General features: G+C 48.6%; 8 protein-coding genes across 9 annotated transcripts; 7 read left to right on the forward strand and 1 right to left on the reverse strand.

The window, feature by feature from the left end:
- Positions 1-468: 468 nt before the first annotated feature.
- On the forward strand, positions 469-3,896 carry ONS95_002692 (uncharacterized protein). 2 transcript variants are annotated; one of them, XM_058495963.1, is made up of 7 exons: positions 469-930; positions 1,056-1,107; positions 1,201-1,264; positions 1,417-1,637; positions 1,766-3,261; positions 3,313-3,362; positions 3,492-3,896. In XM_058495963.1, the coding sequence occupies exons 1-7, from the start codon at positions 806-808 to the stop codon at positions 3,674-3,676; spliced, it is 2,193 nt and encodes a 730-aa protein (XP_058354692.1). In that variant the 5' UTR covers positions 469-805; the 3' UTR covers positions 3,677-3,896. The 2 variants fall into 2 exon arrangements, with proteins under 2 accessions (XP_058354692.1, XP_058354693.1); XM_058495964.1 differs by lacking the exons at positions 469-930; positions 1,056-1,107; positions 1,201-1,264; positions 1,417-1,637 and having other exon boundaries at positions 1,653-3,261.
- A 224-nt stretch (positions 3,897-4,120) lies between these two features.
- ONS95_002693 (uncharacterized protein) lies at positions 4,121-6,346 on the reverse strand. Its single transcript, XM_058495965.1, has 3 exons — positions 6,003-6,346; positions 5,547-5,940; positions 4,121-5,476 (listed from the first exon to the last, which is right to left on the reverse strand). The coding sequence occupies exons 1-3, from the start codon at positions 6,058-6,060 to the stop codon at positions 4,261-4,263; spliced, it is 1,668 nt and encodes a 555-aa protein (XP_058354694.1). The 5' UTR covers positions 6,061-6,346; the 3' UTR covers positions 4,121-4,260.
- A 1,692-nt stretch (positions 6,347-8,038) lies between these two features.
- ONS95_002694 (uncharacterized protein) lies at positions 8,039-9,250 on the forward strand (the record flags this gene model as incomplete). Its single annotated transcript, XM_058495966.1, has 3 exons — positions 8,039-8,454; positions 8,539-9,002; positions 9,084-9,250. The coding sequence occupies 3 exons, from the start codon at positions 8,039-8,041 to the stop codon at positions 9,248-9,250; spliced, it is 1,047 nt and encodes a 348-aa protein (XP_058354695.1).
- A 224-nt stretch (positions 9,251-9,474) lies between these two features.
- Positions 9,475-10,005, forward strand: ONS95_002695 (uncharacterized protein; the record flags this gene model as incomplete). Its single annotated transcript, XM_058495967.1, has 1 exon — positions 9,475-10,005. One exon carries the CDS (start codon positions 9,475-9,477, stop codon positions 10,003-10,005), a length of 531 nt encoding a protein of 176 aa, XP_058354696.1.
- Positions 10,006-12,111: 2,106 nt separating this feature from the next.
- Positions 12,112-12,510, forward strand: ONS95_002696 (uncharacterized protein; the record flags this gene model as incomplete). The annotated part of the gene is made up of 1 exon (XM_058495968.1): positions 12,112-12,510. The coding sequence occupies one exon, from the start codon at positions 12,112-12,114 to the stop codon at positions 12,508-12,510; it is 399 nt and encodes a 132-aa protein (XP_058354697.1).
- Positions 12,511-12,880: 370 nt separating this feature from the next.
- Positions 12,881-15,139, forward strand: ONS95_002697 (uncharacterized protein; the record flags this gene model as incomplete). Its single annotated transcript, XM_058495969.1, has 4 exons — positions 12,881-12,977; positions 13,023-13,121; positions 13,168-13,216; positions 13,267-15,139. 4 exons carry the CDS (start codon positions 12,881-12,883, stop codon positions 15,137-15,139), a joined length of 2,118 nt encoding a protein of 705 aa, XP_058354698.1.
- Positions 15,140-15,312: 173 nt separating this feature from the next.
- On the forward strand, positions 15,313-16,057 carry ONS95_002698 (uncharacterized protein; the record flags this gene model as incomplete). Its single annotated transcript, XM_058495970.1, has 2 exons — positions 15,313-15,443; positions 15,574-16,057. The coding sequence occupies 2 exons, from the start codon at positions 15,313-15,315 to the stop codon at positions 16,055-16,057; spliced, it is 615 nt and encodes a 204-aa protein (XP_058354699.1).
- Positions 16,058-16,140: 83 nt separating this feature from the next.
- Positions 16,141-17,052, forward strand: ONS95_002699 (uncharacterized protein; the record flags this gene model as incomplete). Its single annotated transcript, XM_058495971.1, has 2 exons — positions 16,141-16,170; positions 16,219-17,052. The coding sequence occupies 2 exons, from the start codon at positions 16,141-16,143 to the stop codon at positions 17,050-17,052; spliced, it is 864 nt and encodes a 287-aa protein (XP_058354700.1).
- Positions 17,053-17,139: the final 87 nt, after the last annotated feature.

The raw sequence follows: 17,139 nt of genomic DNA on the forward strand, positions 1-17,139 counted from the left end.
GGCGGAGGCGTGGCTTTTTCTGCTTCTGCGAAAGAAGTGGAGAGGAAAAGAGACGGCAGCTCTGCCAAGTGCAAGTATTTCTCGAGATGAGGAACTGATTGACGAAGCGATAATAACAAAGACAGAGGAGATGATCAACGGAAGGAAGGACTACTTGTACCAATTGACATCCGGATGTCCAAGAACTTTCACGAACATGTGCATCCTGCAGTGTAGTACACTAGGTAGATACTTACCCGAGTACCACCGCATGACCCAACGTTGTCTTCGAAAGGCATCTCAGATCATCTTTGCTGATGGGAGGATCCAATTGGATAGAAAGCCACTGATGTCTGGGGATGGCACTAGAGCCTTCGGGGCATCCTCGCGTCCTGTCCTATTTTGGAGTTTGTCCGAAAAGTCCGCACAAGCGAAGCGGCCGTTCGTTCCGTGAGTGAACTCCACTTATTTGCTTCCCCAGCTCCCCACGCCCGGCCTACAATAATTCTTCCGTTGTTGTGATTCCCTTCATCCACTTCTATGCCATCGATATGACCGATTCTTTGGTCTTCGTGCAACAATCTCTGTACAGCAAAGACCAGAGTTCAGCACTCTATCCAGAGCCTAGGAAGGCCGGTGTTTTTTGGAACGAAATTTGCGGTCTTTCCAGGAAGCCAAGCATGTAATCTTGCGGGGTACTCCGTATCCTGGTTGCTTACATACAGACAACCTTTTCAGCAACCCACTACCACCCAACTTTCTGTCTTATCGGACGCACTCGGTGTATCTACATACTCGTCTCCGTTATACTGGGCCTCCATAGGTCATGTCGATGTCCGACAAGAGAGGCAAGCGTCCAAGTACGTCGCAATGTGACGACAATGGAGGCTACATTACCTTCTCATTGGCCGATCAAGGCAAAAGAGAGTGGCAGGGCGGAGACTTCATATCGTGCGTCAACTTATTTTCCCTTTCGCCTCAGATGATTTTATATCGCCTTGATTGTGGTGAATATTTCCGGACCTCTAACAAGCGAGTCTTGATCGTTCTGGGATGTCTTGAGCTAACTGTCCCAGTTGTGTAACCTGTCAAGCAAGGAAAGTCAAATGCGACCGAGTTAGACCGAGTGTATGTGCTTCCCTCCACCTGTTACTCTGAATGATCTGCGACCTGAAACTATAATCCTAATGCTTTGAATTTTACAGTACTAACTTCTTGAAGTGTGGCTGGTGTGAAAAGAATGGCCGGCAATGTTCATACAGTAAGAAGCAGAGGCCTGGTCCTAGTATGTACTTTCGGAATTTCCCCTTGTCCTTGTTCACAGTCGAGATCAACAGGGCATCAAGTCCCTCATATTTAACCAACTACACTTGTCCTGGATAATTTTACGGCAACCATATTGTTTGTTCTTGAAGCTAATACCAAACCTTCACATAGAGCCAGGTTCCGGCCACGACCTGGCGGAGAAGGTGTCTCGACTAGAATCTGTAGTCCAACTTTTGAGCAAACAGCTGGAAGACCATATATGTGTCCGCAATTCCATCGAATCCGGGTCTACGGCAAGCCACTCTCCCCAGGTACCGGAAGGGACTGTCAATAATGTTCCTCTGCCGACCCCATCCACTGGGGAAGGAAATAAATTATCATGGCTTTCTCAGGTATCTCCCTCCTTCCCCAGCTCTCAATTGCTTCTCTACATTTCGAACCCAGCCTCGTAATTCTCACAATAAATGTCCCGGGCAAATCTTGGCATACTGAATGTTGCCAATGCTAATTGACTAAACAGGTCACCTTGTCAGACCAGACCCCGACAAACCAGGTAGCAAGAGATACTACACCAAAGTATCAGAACGAGACTTATGTGAGAGCGTTCACACCTGTTACACCACATATTTCACCATCGCTGAACACAACAGTCGGCTGGCAAAGCGAAACAGTTGAGCCAGAATTGCCTCCACCAGAACAGCTTTATATCCTGGTGGATCTGTACTTCAAGCACATAAACACCTGGATACCCATGCTTGATCGTGTCGTAACGTTTGATATATTGTCACGAGCATGGATACCCGACGAATCAGATCGTGTCCTACTTCACGCCATCGTGTTTGTCAGTCTTCGCTTCTCGAGGGATCCGGGTCATACAGCAGAAGTGCGGGAGCTATACAGGAGTCGCCTGAAAAGGAGGGTCCAACTGTATAGCTTGGAACACTCAAATATACGCACCACTCAGTCCATGGTTCTGCTGACAGTTGACATGTTGGGAACTTCGCATAGCCCAGAGACTTCAAATATGGTTGCAATGATTACCCAGAGTATTCTGAACTTCAGATTGGGGTTTGAGCTTGGCCATAGTGTTGGTCCACGAGCTCAAACAACCACTAGTATTCTTCGGTCGCGGCTACTGTCGCCCCCAGGATCCTGGATTGAGAATGAAGAACGTCGTAGGCTATTCTGGGTCGTCTACAGCATGGATCGATACACGACCCTTGGATCGCATTCGCGATTTGGAATCGACGACAAGACAGCCAGAAGGCGTCTGCCCTGTCGTTATGATTTGTTCTCCGAAGATCGACACGTCGAAACGAGGTGGCCTCGTTGGGATGAGTTCCACGGCGACGTGGAAGAAGACACGAACCAGAATGCTGCCAATCTCGGCAGCTACTCCTATCATTGTGAGCTTCTCAAGATCATGTCACAGACCCACGAGTTCCTTCAAATACCACTCGATATCACGTCCCAAACAGATATCGACCAGTGGCGGCAGCGATATGCTGAATTGGATCAATGGCTTTCAGTTTGGCTCCGGTCTCTGCCTGGTGAATACAGCGAGATATCCCAGTTCTGCCATTCAGACACCAAGAGCAAGATATCCAACTGGATTATCCTCCAGACAGCATTCGTCGTTGCCGTCATACACCTCCATGCTCCAGCAGCTTATCCGTCCGAGTCTTCAATGTTATTCCGACCATCGTACGACGCGATGCAAAAATGTCTCGGTGCAGTCGCAAGTCTGAAAGAACTCACACTCGACGTCGTCAACACCGATATGCTCGACTTACTCGGACCAGGCTTTGCATTGGCGATGTGGATCGCCACCCGACTTTTGCTTGTCCATGCCTCAGTCGAAGGTCATAGTCTGGATGGAAATATCTTCTTCTTCATGGATACTCTGCGTCAGTTGGGGAAATACTGGTCTATTGCAACTACATATTGGGAGCTCTTAGACCCCGTGATCCGAGAATCGGAAACCTCTGTTGCTACCCGAGTTGGCGAAATGCGCAGGCGAGTTTGATCTGAGATGATGTCCAAGACAAGCATTAACTGAGCTAATAGGTCTGCCTACGCCCTCCAACGCTCACTCTACGATGATGTAAATGCCAGAGGTTAGCATATTCCCTTTCTCTGCTCCCTTCACATCCTTACCCACAAAAGAACTATCTCAAGCATGTCCTCATCGGCACCCATCACAAGGTCTGATATTCAATCAAGCTACATACTAACCCATCAAACAGACCCAGTGTCCGCCCGCGAGGAACTCACACCCACCGAACTACTGAGTTTAGATATATTCGGCACATTCAACTACCCGTACGTGCGCACTTCGAGGATTCCTGCTGTGACGTCGTCTGTTCTGAGTTTGCCTCGGATAGAAGCATTCAATAGATCGGGTCCGAGTAATGATTGGTCTCCACAATGAAAGGATAGTGATGTCTCCTGTATATGAGTAGAGTTTTAGGTAGGTACAATGTACATATGGCAATTCAGATCTTGACATCGAGGATGAGGCAATACACCGTGTCTGGTTGTGCCCGTATAGTGAGGCTCTATGTTCTGTACAGTAACACTACTGGTTCCGCAGGTAGATCCAGTAGTCAGTTCCTAGATTCTGTCGCGGTGCAAAACGTGAGGATAAAAAGTCATCATGCTATTCGCACGTACCTCTCGTCGAAACCCTATGCCCTGAGATTAAAATCTTTATCCTATCGGAAGATTCTCTCTTATCATACTCCACCATACCTTGTCGACCTGTGAGACTGTTCCGAGACTTCTCTCCAACTTACTTAATTACTAATCGGTAAAGAGAGCGGGGAGATTTGTTTTTGCCCGCTCTCGCTTACTTGCCCCGCGATAACTCCATCAAGTTTCAAGCAGCAAAATGAGGATCAGACTCGCCAGTTCCGAGTGCAGTGATTTTCAGGGAATGAAATTCAAGACATTCGAGTGAGTATTGAAAATTCACTATCAATTAAGTCGCCGAAAGTTTATCATAAGTCTCCCTGATCAAGCGTAATTAGCTCCTACCTTCACTCTCAAATTCTTCCGATCGAACGCTCCTCCGTCAGCAGCATGAAAACCAAGCCTATTAATCCCGTCCACAATCTCCATTGATTTCAAAGCCCATACAGATCCAGTTCCTGAACCTCTAAGCCCCGAACTAGCACCTAACATCTCTTCCCCTCCCAAATCCGCACCAAACGACATCCACTGATCCAAAGACCCTCTCACCACCAACCTCCCTGACGGTAACGACACATACACCAGCATCAGCGCCCAAAGCATAAGTAGCCCTGAAGATAGAAATTGATACACAGCAAAAAAAGTCACCGTGTGTTGCGGCTCCCAGTATTCCCCTCGATACAAGCCCGGCCGACCACTATACGCAAACTCAGCACAAGAATCCGAACCGGCCTCTCCGAGTAAGCCGAGATCAATGAGAGAGCGTTTATCGTTGATTGCGGTCAGATTGGCATGCATTCTCGCTAAAAGCAGAGCAAAGACTGTCTTATTGGCTTGGACTCCGTCCGCATTGTAGAAAGTGGTGCTGTCTAGAGTGTAGGCACCAACTTCTTGTGCCAAGTCTCCAGCGACATTCTCGTAGATGCTCCGATCAAGAGCCAAAGGACACGATCCAGAAGACGGCTGGAATATCCCGGAAACGAGTGAGTAGTTGGTAGCTTGGTAGCTTTGCTGCGATGAGAACGTGACGTTGTATTGTCCTGCGCCGAGACCGACCCAAAATGCCCGTTCCTCGATCGCGCTGGAACCTCTAAATGCTTTGACCTGAAGCATAGGACCGCATTCTGGATGATTTGCTACTGTGACGTTGGATTCTGAGGAGTCTGTGTCCGGGCCACGTACAGGCTGAGCCAGACCGACGAAATGAGGACCAGAGAAATAGCCGTACGAGGGACCGATGTCGAATGCAGCTGCTGTAGACCCATGCCATCCGAGCTGTACATTCCAGCCAGAATTCGAAGTTGGGGAGCTGGCGTCCCGGAATTCCGGGGCTGAGGACACGAATGTTGAATAGGCTTTTGCTTTTCCCGCCATCAAGCTCGCGAACATCCCTACGAAGCCAAGTTGTGGACATCCGATTAATGCTGTACCGGGTTCATCTATTGTGTAGTGCAGAGTTTCAAACGTAGTTCTGAAGGCTAGTCTGTACATCAGTGCAACGACTACGTAAGACAGGACGCAGAACAAGGCGAATAAAGACCTAGAGAAATCTTAGCGAACATGTTGAACAAGACGAGAACGATGGATTTCAGGGATCGGAATCAGCTCACGTCTTCCACATCCTGCACCGCCACATCAACCACCTCCAACTCGGTAATCTCATCTCCAGCATAAAGCTCAAATCACTTTGTCTGACGCCTCTAGCCAAGAAAGAATTGCTCTCCAGAGACGCCACACGAAAGATTGCTCTGAGGCTCGAAGTCCAGGCTACAGCAGTAGCAATACCGAATACGATAAGGGGCACGATCTCAGGCGTGTCGTTGTCATGGAACGGTCTCCAACTCGTGCTAATGTTTTTGCCGTTCAGATATGCGTTTTCGAATATGCCGTCTACGAGCCCGATTACGCCGACTAGGAGGGCCACCAAACCTGCAGCCAGGGTGATGAAGTCGCATTGTGAAGTCCATTTTACTTTCTTGCTTGGGACTGATGAGGGTGATTGGACTGAGACATTGCGTATAAGAATTAAATACTTGGAATATCTGGGGAAGTTTCAGATAGCATACCATGGACCTGGGGAGATTTCCCACTAAATTGAGGGTTGTATATCTGCTCGGTAGACATCGTTAACTCATCTGACCGGTCTGCACTCGCGATACGTGATGTGGTAAGAGGCTGGGTGCGATGAGGAGTTCTGAGATTGAGATACACAAGTTGCACCCGAGGAGCTGTGAGTTGCCAGAGTCTTCCAGCTGATCATGTAGGTTTCCACAACACAAAAATACCATTACACTTGTTCGCCGAGTAGGCAGGTAGATAAAGTCACTGAGAAAGCCTGACAAAACATCATGCGGGGAGCCTTGTGGAGGCTGGGCTGATCGACTCGCTTGGCACGCTGCGGTTGACTGTCTGGAATCGCTCGCCAAAGCCCAATCAAGGTTCAACACCTGCGCCAGATAAATGTCTCGGAATCGTAGGACTGTTCCCTGACTTCAAGCTCCTTTCCTGTTCGTCAGATTTCCAATTCGCTTTCTCCTCAATTTATTCGAACAAATCATGTTCTGGGAGAAAATGTGTTTAAGGTCTTGGCAGGTATGTTGGGCGGCATCTAGAAACAGCCACGGACGCCACGGCTGAGGCTGAAGACCAGTTAGGGATTGCAACTTCAGTTATCGGAGGTTCAGCTGTCCCCCGCCCATTGGCTTGAGGTGTGTTTATTTTCTAAGGAGAGCACTTCGACTGCCAAGGTAAAGACTTGAGAAACCGAAGTAACTGTGTATTTCCTCGGTTAAAGGATAGGAGATAGCCCTCCCGTTATTTTATGGGGTTCTGTTAGTATGACAGCCAGAGACTGCTTGATGTGACCTCGTGTGGAAGATACAATGCGTCGGGAAATCTATAGTATCCTTTCTATTACTGTGCATATCCTCACTTTGTCTATTCAGGAACCGCATGCGACGATATCAACAGCGATGGCGTTCTGGCCACCGATGATCCATCCGGCGGTCTGATCAAGAAGTTGAGGAAGCGTCTTACGTTGAACATGAGAATAGTTGCCCTGCTCGAGCTCGGAGCTCGGAGTCTTGCAACTAATATACAGACGACTCTTTACTCTGCCTAGATCTCTCCACTGGTAAGTCGCCTTTCTATGTTAAATGCTAGTTGATGAGGTTGATGATAGATTAGGAAATGGAGGGTAGGAGAAACTGCTCAATGGATACTGTGGCATTAATTGTCAATCCTCAACCAAGCAGATACTGTGAATATATTAAGCTAGAACTAGTCAGAATAGTCATTAAGGTGTTCCCTAGAGTCATCGGAATAAGATCCCGAAGAATAGGCGATTTACATTGTCCTCCAGCTAACGCCTCGACGTAAACAGCAGCTAAGTAGACTTCCCAAGCAGAAAATCTCAAGTGCTGTGGAAATATCACTGAAACATAGGAGCTTATTTACAATGCAATTTCTTACTAGTGTTTCTTTTGTCAGCGCGATGATGTTTTTGTGGAGTACTTTCAACCCGACGGCCACAATGACCGGATTGGGTACAAAGACCGCGAGAGGCGGCAATCATTCTTCGATTCTGCATGATTTTGTTGCACATCGCAAAATCTGAAACAATTGTTTTTCAAATTATAAAGACATCGAAATTGAAGCTTGTTCGCTCGAGAAGCAGAGGTGCTTCGAAGTTCGCAGTGGGCCCACAACCTTAAGAGGTACTGATGTCAGGAACAGCAAAGCTGCATCAGTCCTAATCGATCGGTATAGCCAGAGAGTCATCAAGTATAACTTGACTTCTTATTGCCTGATTCTTAGCAAATTTACAGTTCGCACAGAAACCACTAGGTATTTTCTGGACCAAAGTGATAGCTACTTACCTACCTGGGTAAGTACCTGGTACCTAAAAATACGAATGGGCGAATCACGTGCGCAGAACGCGCGTTGTCAACGTAAACCTTGCAAGTCGCGTCTCCTTGACTCCACTGTCCAGCAATCAACAACTCGAAGCCCACCGGCATCATCGCTCCAAACCATAAGATCGATTGCTCGAAAGATTTCCTCGCCAATACCCAATTCTATACCGTGCTGCTTCGCCTACGCAATGTCGATCAGCAGCATTAACATCCTCAAAGGCAATGCCTCAATCGAAGTCTCCGCCGACACCCTCAAATCATTGCTTACCTCTGTTGAAAACCTCCGTAGAGATGTTTACCAGTTACAGCAGGACAAGGTGAATATGGAGTCGGAGTTGAAGCGTCTACAGGAGAGGTGCGGGGTTACATTCCGGCGATTTTCGGGCCTTCCACCAGAAATCAGGAGGATGATTTGGAAGGAAGCACTTATGGAACCGCAGATCCTTGTACTCAGTGAGACCAAGATCAGTCGGAGTCAAGTGAATTTCGTCATGCAAACTTGCAGAGAAGCAAGAGACGTTGGGCTTAGTCTTCGGCTTCCATATTTCCAGGTATCGCCAAATGGCACATGGCTGCCAGAAGATCCTAAATTCTACTTCAAATTGTGAGTTGGTCCAACACCTACTCTTTCGATGATAACCAGCACATAGATGGAGGCTTGTAGATCTTAGCTGACAGCGTCTCAAAGGGATGCGGACACTCTATGGCTCGACGAATACTCGCGAATCCCTCGATTTATTCAGTTCTTTTGTGGAGTTTGTGAACGTGGATCACTTTTTACCATGATCCCGCGTGGAATCGCCGAATGCACCCATAACCTGCGACCAAAGCGGCTGGCTGTTAATTACAAGACATGGCAGGATCCCACGTCGGGAGAGTTCCTCGATGAGAACGACGAGGGGACTACAGATGTTTTGCGACATTTTAATAGTGTTAAAGAACTGTACATAGTTGTTGGTGATACCACCACTTCAAAGGAGCGAGATGTGTACTTCCAGACGCCGAAGCGCACCCCTTACATGGAACTTGAGTTCGACGACCTCACATCGGAACACATGGAATTGTCGTGGAGTGAAGCAGAGTCGAATCTGGAGGAGGCGTTCAAGATCTTGAAGCAGACTCGGGCTGATGAGAGGAAGGCCGAACGTGAAGGTAATTCCTTTTCCTAACTCCGCGTTGTTCTTCTAACAGTCCCAGAACTTATGGGTGGCGAACTGCTAACTGTTTCTATAGACAATGGCGCCAGTGAGGAGGAGCTGGATCAAATGTTTTTGACAGATATTTCCTCATGGGATCCTCCGAAAGTTCGATATGTGGAGGCATTCCCGGCTCAAAAATGGTGGATCCGGCCACAAGATCAGTTTAAACTTCGTGTCACAGGAAGAGCACTTTCATTTTAGCACACTGGCCAACGATCTTTGTCGTCGCGAAAACAGGTGGCCCATTTCTCTTGAACGCGTGGTCACGTGGAGCGTCCGCTAGTTTGCTTGTTCCAAAGAGCGAATGTTGCAACTCGTTCCGAATGCCTTCAGGACTTCCCGTCTTCCTCAAAAGGCTTCCTTCGACTCAAATCTTCCGCATTTTACACGGAGTTCAACACAGCCAACGAGCTCCAAGCTGTACCATGATACTCAGCGGCCTTGAAATTGTCACCCGACAAATGGTGCGCAATCTTCGCCATGTGGTCCAACAACAGCAACCATGTGGTGTAGATCTAACACTTCGCCACGTCTCTAAATGGACCTCAGCTGCAACAATCGACTTCGACAACACCAAGCGACAAGGAGCACAAACCTCCGTATTACCATTTGACGCCACCAACCATTCAATTCCTCTCCCACCTGGCGCCTACTTGGTTGACTTCAACGAGACTGTTCGGATACCACGGAATTGCATGGCGAGTGTATTCCCTCGTTCATCGTTGTGGCTTTCGGGCGTAGGAGTCATTGCCGGTGTCGTCGATGCCGGGTATGAGGGGGCCATGGGAGCACTGCTGGAAGTCAAGAATCCAAATGGTGTTGTGCTCTATGAGAATGCCAAGCTAGCCCAAATTGTTTTTGAGCAAATATCTGAAGAGGTTGAGGGATACAACGGAGTTTATCAGGCGTCCACGAGCAGTGTCGGACGAGATGGGCCAGAGAAGCGGGATGAATGAATGCCCCCTGGGCGACTTCCACCCAAGCTCAAAAAAGAAAGTGTACAAGATCTCTCGGAAGCCAGTAGGGGATTGGTACTCAACTCAAATAATTATGACATTCCGAAGTTTTCGTGTGATCTCAGAGCCAAAGAACCTGCCGGCGTCGCGGCTGAAAACTTGGGAATTATTGAAGCAAATCACAGCTGAGACAGCATACCAACGGAAATTCTGTGGACGTCGCAAGGTTTAGTCCATGCCAACAACAACCTTTGGCGCGAAAGATAGCCATATCATTTGGAACGAAATGCCTGCCCGAAAATGCACGATGAGTATCGTGGACAATCGAATAAAGGGTCGACCCAATGAACAACCCCTGATGTAGAGTCGTCCAATGTTGCGAAAACGTGTCCTGTTCTCGAGTGCACGACCATCGCGCACTCACAAACGTACTCTCGGTTGTCTTGTTGCCATCGAAGCGAGGTATCCACGGATGTGAAGTTACCATTCCTGCCCATCCGTTGCACAAATACTCCTTCGGCAACAATCCGTGAGCACGATTGGAACGTCGAGCGTCCAGAGCAAGAATGACAATGGCCACGCCGTTGGTTGCGAGCATGCCACTTCCTTCTGTGCTTTGTTAAGCCCCAAAATAGTCGTCACGGTGCAGCGCTGTGTCGGGGAGAGAGGAAGTGGAACAGAAAGATTCGAGACTTGAAAACAGAGTAGAAGGATTATGGGGGAATATAGACTATTGAATGGGACGGTCAGCGTGAAAGTGGGCTTACAAAGCTCTACTTACTCCATTCCCAGTCTCCACCAGAGTCATCTGTGGATTTCGTGTCCCGTGTGTTCCCTCGTGGTACCAAGCTTCCACTCTAAGTCCAGCCAAGCTCGTCTCAAAGGAAGCTTTCGCCTAGAAGTTTAGCATCTCGCGTCGAGGCTTTAGCGTGCCCCTCTGGATTTTTAAGCTTCTGTCAATGCGTTCTCTTCAGCTCACCATTTCCCAGATTATCCAGCACACATTCATATCCGAACGACGACCGAAGAAGCAACGCGCGCCGTCGGACACCAGGCAACAGAATTTCGATGATCTTCAAGCCGTGTATTTCATGAGATTGGGGTGTGCAAGGTCTCACAATGGGCCGCAATCTACTCTGATGAACAGTTCCCCGCTGGGACGGGCCATGGGACGACTTAGCGGATGGTAAACTTGGCAGCCAATTGAGACTCTCTGGAAAAGCATGTTTATTTGACAGCTCAGATTGTGGCCAGCTGAGCCTTAGCTACAGTAGCCGCGAAGCTCCAGACTTCTGATTGACCCCTTCAGAAAACTAGCACGACTCTTGCCAATGCAGGTACGAGAAACAATCATGGTTCAAGCATTTTCTTATGTCAACCGCTCCCCTTTTCTGGTTCCTGGTCCTCCCGAGGCAAAGGTAGATTGGTGACACATTGCACCAGCAAACTGAATCGTGCGTGATCTTGCGAATGATCTATTTCTGCTTGCTCACGTACGCATGCACTCATATTCAATATTCTTGGTACAGAAAGCTTGACGAATAAGCAGTGCTCAGCAAAGCTTGGGAAACGGGCCTCCTTCCCAATTCGATCATCTGGGATCATTTTGATAACTTCTACGACGATGCGGATAGCTGAATACGCCAACCACTGACAGCTTGCCAATCAATATTATGGCGTTGGGTAGAAGCCCGCGTCGGCGCCACTGGATTGCGGCTTCGTTCCTGCGATTCGTCCTGGAATTTAGCTCACAGAGGCTCGAGCTTGATTGCCTGGGGACCCCTCCCCTCGCATTTGCTGGTAAAACATTTTAAGCTGTTCGTCCGACCCTTGCCAGATCCCGACTATTTGTATTCCACTTCGGACAATTCTTTCTGGACGAGTGCTGTGACTTGACAATGGACAGTGACACAGGTCCAGGCGAGGGAATTGTAGTCCACACCTAGTGAAGCCAAGTCCAGCCGTCTGTATTCTTGTCAAAGTCCTTGCAGCACCTTTTGGATTGCATTTCTAGGTCCCTTCCACTCGTTCGCACTTGGATTTGATGGTCCTTCGTACATTCCGTCGCTACCAAGGGTATCTCGCATGATTGTGCGGGCATTTAAAATGTGGATGAAGATATACTTGTTTCTTGCCTTCGTGCCTATCCTTGTTCGCTCTCTTGCTCCAACGGACGAGATTCAAGATGCGGACCCTTCCCAATCAGGCTATCTGGATAACCACAATCTCCACCCCAACACAGTCGGGTCGGCGATATTTGGCATGTTATGGAAAAATACGTACGGCAACAAGGAGAGATGGTATGCGAAACCACTCGTCTATACACCCCCAGGCGGCACACAGCTTGTCTTTCTCGCGTCCGCACAGAATGTTATCCGGACGCTTGATGCCGTCAATGGAACACTGTTGAACTCTCGGACTGTTCAACCTCCGTTTCTGCAGAAAGATATTGGATGTACAGATATTCCAGATTACATTGGAGTTATCGTGAGTTTGATATGCTGAATTTTCTTTCCAAAATGTCCAAGAGCTGAGCAGGGAACACCGATCATTGACCCCACAACCAATACGGCGTACTTCTTCTCGAAGGGATATCGAAATGGGGCAGCAAGTGGTGGCCTTGCTAATGGTAAGATGTTTGTGGAGAAGGTACTTTATACCTCGGATTTGCTGACTATCCTCGAAGGCATCTACCAATTCTATGGAGTTGACGTTCAGACATTGCAAGACCGACCTGGATTCCCTATCTTGATTGACGGCCATAATGCTGACAACGATCCTGCAAGGTCAGCATCTCGTCCGTCTCACATTTCCAATTTCTGACACCATCAGGTACTTTATTGGCGGCACTGTCCTGCAGCGACCATCACTCGCAATGGTGAACGGCGTTGTACTTGGCGGATTTGGAGGTCATTGCGATCTGTTCAATTATACTGGCATGGTCGTCGCAGTGAGCACGACGCCAGGAGTTGGTCAGTTTCCTCCAGCCGATTTTTCGCCTCACTAATACCAGAAAGGCGTTACCTCGATCTTTGCAATGGAATCTAGCCCAGGTGCTCCTCCAGTTCAGAGCGATATCTTGGTAGAGAAGGGAGGGAAAGCTGGTATCTGGCAAGGTTAGTTACGTCCCGTATTCTCGGAGTATATCTTGACGGGATTCAGGCGGTATGGGCTTGGCTGTTGACGGAAATCGTATTTTCCTGGCAACAGGGTAAGCTTCGCAGTTCTTCAAAGTTAGGTACTTCAGTTGATTCGATTCAGAAATGGTCAAGGCCATGCCAACGGCGATGTGGGAGCGTCTGGCCGAACTCCACTTTCAACTCTGGATGAAGTAGTTGGCAGCTTCAGTGTTTCGGCACAGGGAAAGATTACTCTGAACGATTATTTTGAGCCTTACGAGTATATATCTATGGATGCAGGAGATCGTGATCTTGGATCATCTGGTGTCACATTACTTGATCCTACAGTATTCAAAGGAACTGGCGTTTCGCGAATGGCTGTGACGCTGGGCAAGAACTCGAAAGCTTATATCATGAATGCCAATAATCTAGGAGGATTCAAGCAAGGACCAGGAGGGACCGACAACGTGATTCAGACCATTACTGCTCAGGGAACTGTGTTTGCTGGTGTTGGCTCGTACCCGCTAGAGGGTGGCTACATTTACTTCACACCGACCGGTGGAGCAACTGTATGTTACAAGATGGGCTTGGATTCTAAGGGGGCTCCTTCGTTCACCCTTGTCGGTCAGTCAAATGGTCCGGCAGCTGGTCGAGTTGGCGTTGGTATCCCCACGACAACCAGTTACAAGGGACAAGTAGGCACAGGGATTCTTTGGATCTCCGACCCAAGTCTTGGACTCCAAGCTTTCAACGCTATTCCTGTCAATGGGGTTCTGCAGCCAATTCCCATTCCAGCGACTGGAGGCCTAAACAAATTCCAAAGACCGGCATTCGGAGATGGCCGTCTTTACACCACCGATAACAATGGGAACGTCATATGCTTGGGTTCGCCTGTTGCTCTACCCCTCAATTGTACAGATCCAATTGATTTTGGAGATGTCATGATAGGCACGAATGCTACTCGAACTGTCGATTGCAAAGCACTGATCCCTATCACGAAGATCCATGGCTGCACAACCGGAAACTCAAACTGGAAATGTGACAACTCGACACTGCCTCAGGGACCATTACTGAAAGACGCGACCTTTTCGTTCCCAGTCACTTGGGACTTGACTCGAGCTATTGTCCAGGATGTACCACAGGCATCCTTCGGAAAGGTTATTCCCGGTGTGGAAAGTACTAGTCTGAACATCTTGACGACAAATGGAGTTCCAAAATACAGCACTGTCCTTCCAGTGTCTCTGACAGGAAGAGTCGTATCCCAAAATGCATTTATGACTATCACGCCTACAGAGATCGATCTTGGTGGTGTTGTCCTCGGTTCTGCGGGTGCTCCGTCAGGACTTACAGCATCGTTCATCCTTTCCAACGTTGGAGCTCAACCCCTCAGCATTGTAGGGACTGCTTGGTCAAACACCATAAACGGTGCAGTTCAATGGACTAACATCACGAACGGTAATCTTGGCAATGGGTTTTTGTCAGCGCAGTTTCCGAAGGCTGGGGATACCATCGAGACAGGCGGATCGCTAACCGTTTCAGTCAAGTTCATGGCGAGTGCGACAGGAACGTATACCTCCTTCGTAGAATTCTGGATGACAGGCGGCGCGGAATACATTATCCTTTCAGGCTCCGCATCAACTGCTCCAATCGCGAATATCTCTGTGTCAACACTCGAGGGTGGCTGGGATTTCACTGAGCCTCTGATCATGGACTTCGGCAATGTTCTTGATGGAACTACCCAGTCAAAGTATATCCGTATATGCAACGAAGGCGGTTCGGCACTTCAGATTACCAAGAGCAAACCTCCGGTCGGCACAGAGCTACTTGCTCCAAATTCTCTGGTGGATTTGCACGAGGGGCAGTTCATCGACGTCAATAACTGCGCAGAAGGCCAAGTCTCAATCGTTGCTGCACCGCTTGGTGTCAACCGTTTGGATCACGGTGTTTTTGATGTGTGGATCTTGAATACTGAGAAAGCTCATATTTTCGTTGGCCTGGCAGGTCAACTCTGCTAATTTTGTGTACAGCGACGTCACTTTCGGGGTACATGATGTAGCTGTTACTGCTAATATCATCACTCAGCAGGTTGGACCTTTGCTTGCGAATGGATCATCTCAGTATATGTATCTCGGCTGCTATTGGGATGGTGGTGGACGTCTGCTCAGTAAAGGCCAGAGCTCGGCGCAGAATGAGAACGGCTGGTGTCAGAAACAATGCTTTGCTGGAGGATATAGGTTCGCAGGAACTGAGTATCGTAAGTCGTATACCTCCAGTCTCATGGATTGCCAAAGCTAACTCGGGGCAGATACGGAGTGTTGGGTAAGCATAAGAATAAATATGTTGGTGTCTTATTACTGACAGTACTCCAGTGTGGAAATACCCCTCCAACTTACATGAGATAGTAAGTTACCGATGCCCCCTTGGCTCCACTTTGTGCTTACAAATGTAGTACCGATGAGAGCTTGAAGAAGTGTGCTTGGAGTTGTCCCGGAGACGTAACGCAACCCTGTGGAGGGGATGGCACATATGTTTCTATCTTCTATGACCGCACTCGATATACACCTGGGCCGGACTCGATACCTGGTCTCCCTCCTGTCGTATCATCCTCGTCATCGAGAGCTTCACATACCTCGAGCATGTCAACGGTTTCCCAGTCGAGCGTCAGTACTTCGGTTTCCACGACAGTTTCGTTGGGGACAACATCGACCAAACCTAGCTCAACTCCAACTCAAACAGGTCCTGCTATCGTCCGATCGATTGGCTCCTACTCGTATGCTGGGTGTTACACTGAGTCAACGAAGGGTCGCGCTTTATCTTTGAAGTCTTTCGCAGATGATACGATGACTGTTGAGATCTGTGCGCAAACCTGTGTCGGCTATATTTGGTTTGGTATCGAGTATCGCAGAGGGTGTAGGATCCCGTTCGTATCCTGATATTCAGTTAGCTAACAGAAGTAGGCTTCTGCGGAAACTCATTATCTGCTGGAAGCAATATCACGGACGAGAGTTCTTGCTCCATGTTTTGCAAGGGAAATCCGCTTCAAGTCGTGAGTAACTACGACATCGATGTTCTTGATCAGAAACTGACAATACAGTGTGGCGGATCTTCTCGCTTGACAATGTACAATAACTTAACCGCTATAGTATCAAGTTCGAGTCAGTCATCCTCGGTCATCTCGACCACATCCTCAACTGCCTCTAGCGTATCAATATCATCATCATCGTCAATTACTCCGGAGCCACCATCTCAGACGACATCGTCAATTGTATTCTCGTCAAGTTCGACCACCACAACAATTTCTCAATCTGTGTCATCAACCTCATCTTCAATTACTCCTGAGCCGCCGTCTCAGACCACCTCGTCAATTGTATCCTCATCAGCCTCAATATCATCAAGTCTTTCTAGTACATCTTCATCGACCCCATTATCATCTAGTTCGACGCCTCTGACTTCACCAACAACCACATCACCTCCATCCTCCATCAGCACACCATCCACCCTCTCAACCTTAACCAGCTCCCCAACCGTTTCCGCAATCCGCGGTTTCGCCTCTCTAGGTTGCTATAACGATCCCGCCACAGGTCCCTTCCAAGGACATAACATGCCCAAACTCTTCAGCAACGACAGCATGACCCCCGACCTTTGTATCTCATCCGCGCTCGCCCGCCGATCCGCTAGCCCAGCTACCACATTCCTTTATGCCGGTGTCGAGTACGGGCGAGAATGCTATGCGGCCACGAGAGCGCCCACACCGCAACCTGCTTCGCTTGTTGGACCCAAGGCGTGTACGATACCGTGTAAGGGCGATCCAAGCGTGTCTTGTGGCGCTGGCAAGATGTATAATTTGTATGTGGCGACGAGTGTTACTGTGACAGGGACGGTGACGAATCAGTGGAGTTCTGCGGGGCCGGTGTCGACTGCGTCGTGAGTCTAATTATATGCGGTGTGAATGATAGGTGGCATTCTCTAGAGGTGAAAGGAGCATGGGCTTGCATGGATTTAGATAAATAAGAAA

The sequence above is a fragment of the Cadophora gregata genome, assembly GCF_030347475.1.
Source record: "Cadophora gregata isolate MNR1 chromosome Unknown scaffold_11, whole genome shotgun sequence".
Taxonomy (NCBI): Eukaryota; Fungi; Ascomycota; class Leotiomycetes; order Helotiales; family Ploettnerulaceae; genus Cadophora; species Cadophora gregata.

Bases quoted from the DNA above. Each gene is read 5' to 3' on its own strand.
- ONS95_002692 (XM_058495963.1), top strand. From the start codon at position 806: ATGTCGATGTCCGACAAGAGAGGCAAGCGTCCAAGTACGTCGCAATGT. The intron at 1,638-1,765 runs GTATCTCCCTCC...TTGACTAAACAG, and splicing joins AATTATCATGGCTTTCTCAG to GTCACCTTGTCAGACCAGAC. The intron at 3,363-3,491 runs GTTAGCATATTC...CCCATCAAACAG, and splicing joins CGATGATGTAAATGCCAGAG to ACCCAGTGTCCGCCCGCGAG.
- ONS95_002693 (XM_058495965.1), bottom strand. From the start codon at position 6,060: ATGTCTACCGAGCAGATATACAACCCTCAATTTAGTGGGAAATCTCCC. The intron at 5,941-6,002 runs GTATGCTATCTG...GCAATGTCTCAG, and splicing joins GAAATCTCCCCAGGTCCATG to TCCAATCACCCTCATCAGTC. The intron at 5,477-5,546 runs GTGAGCTGATTC...AGATTTCTCTAG, and splicing joins CGGTGCAGGATGTGGAAGAC to GTCTTTATTCGCCTTGTTCT.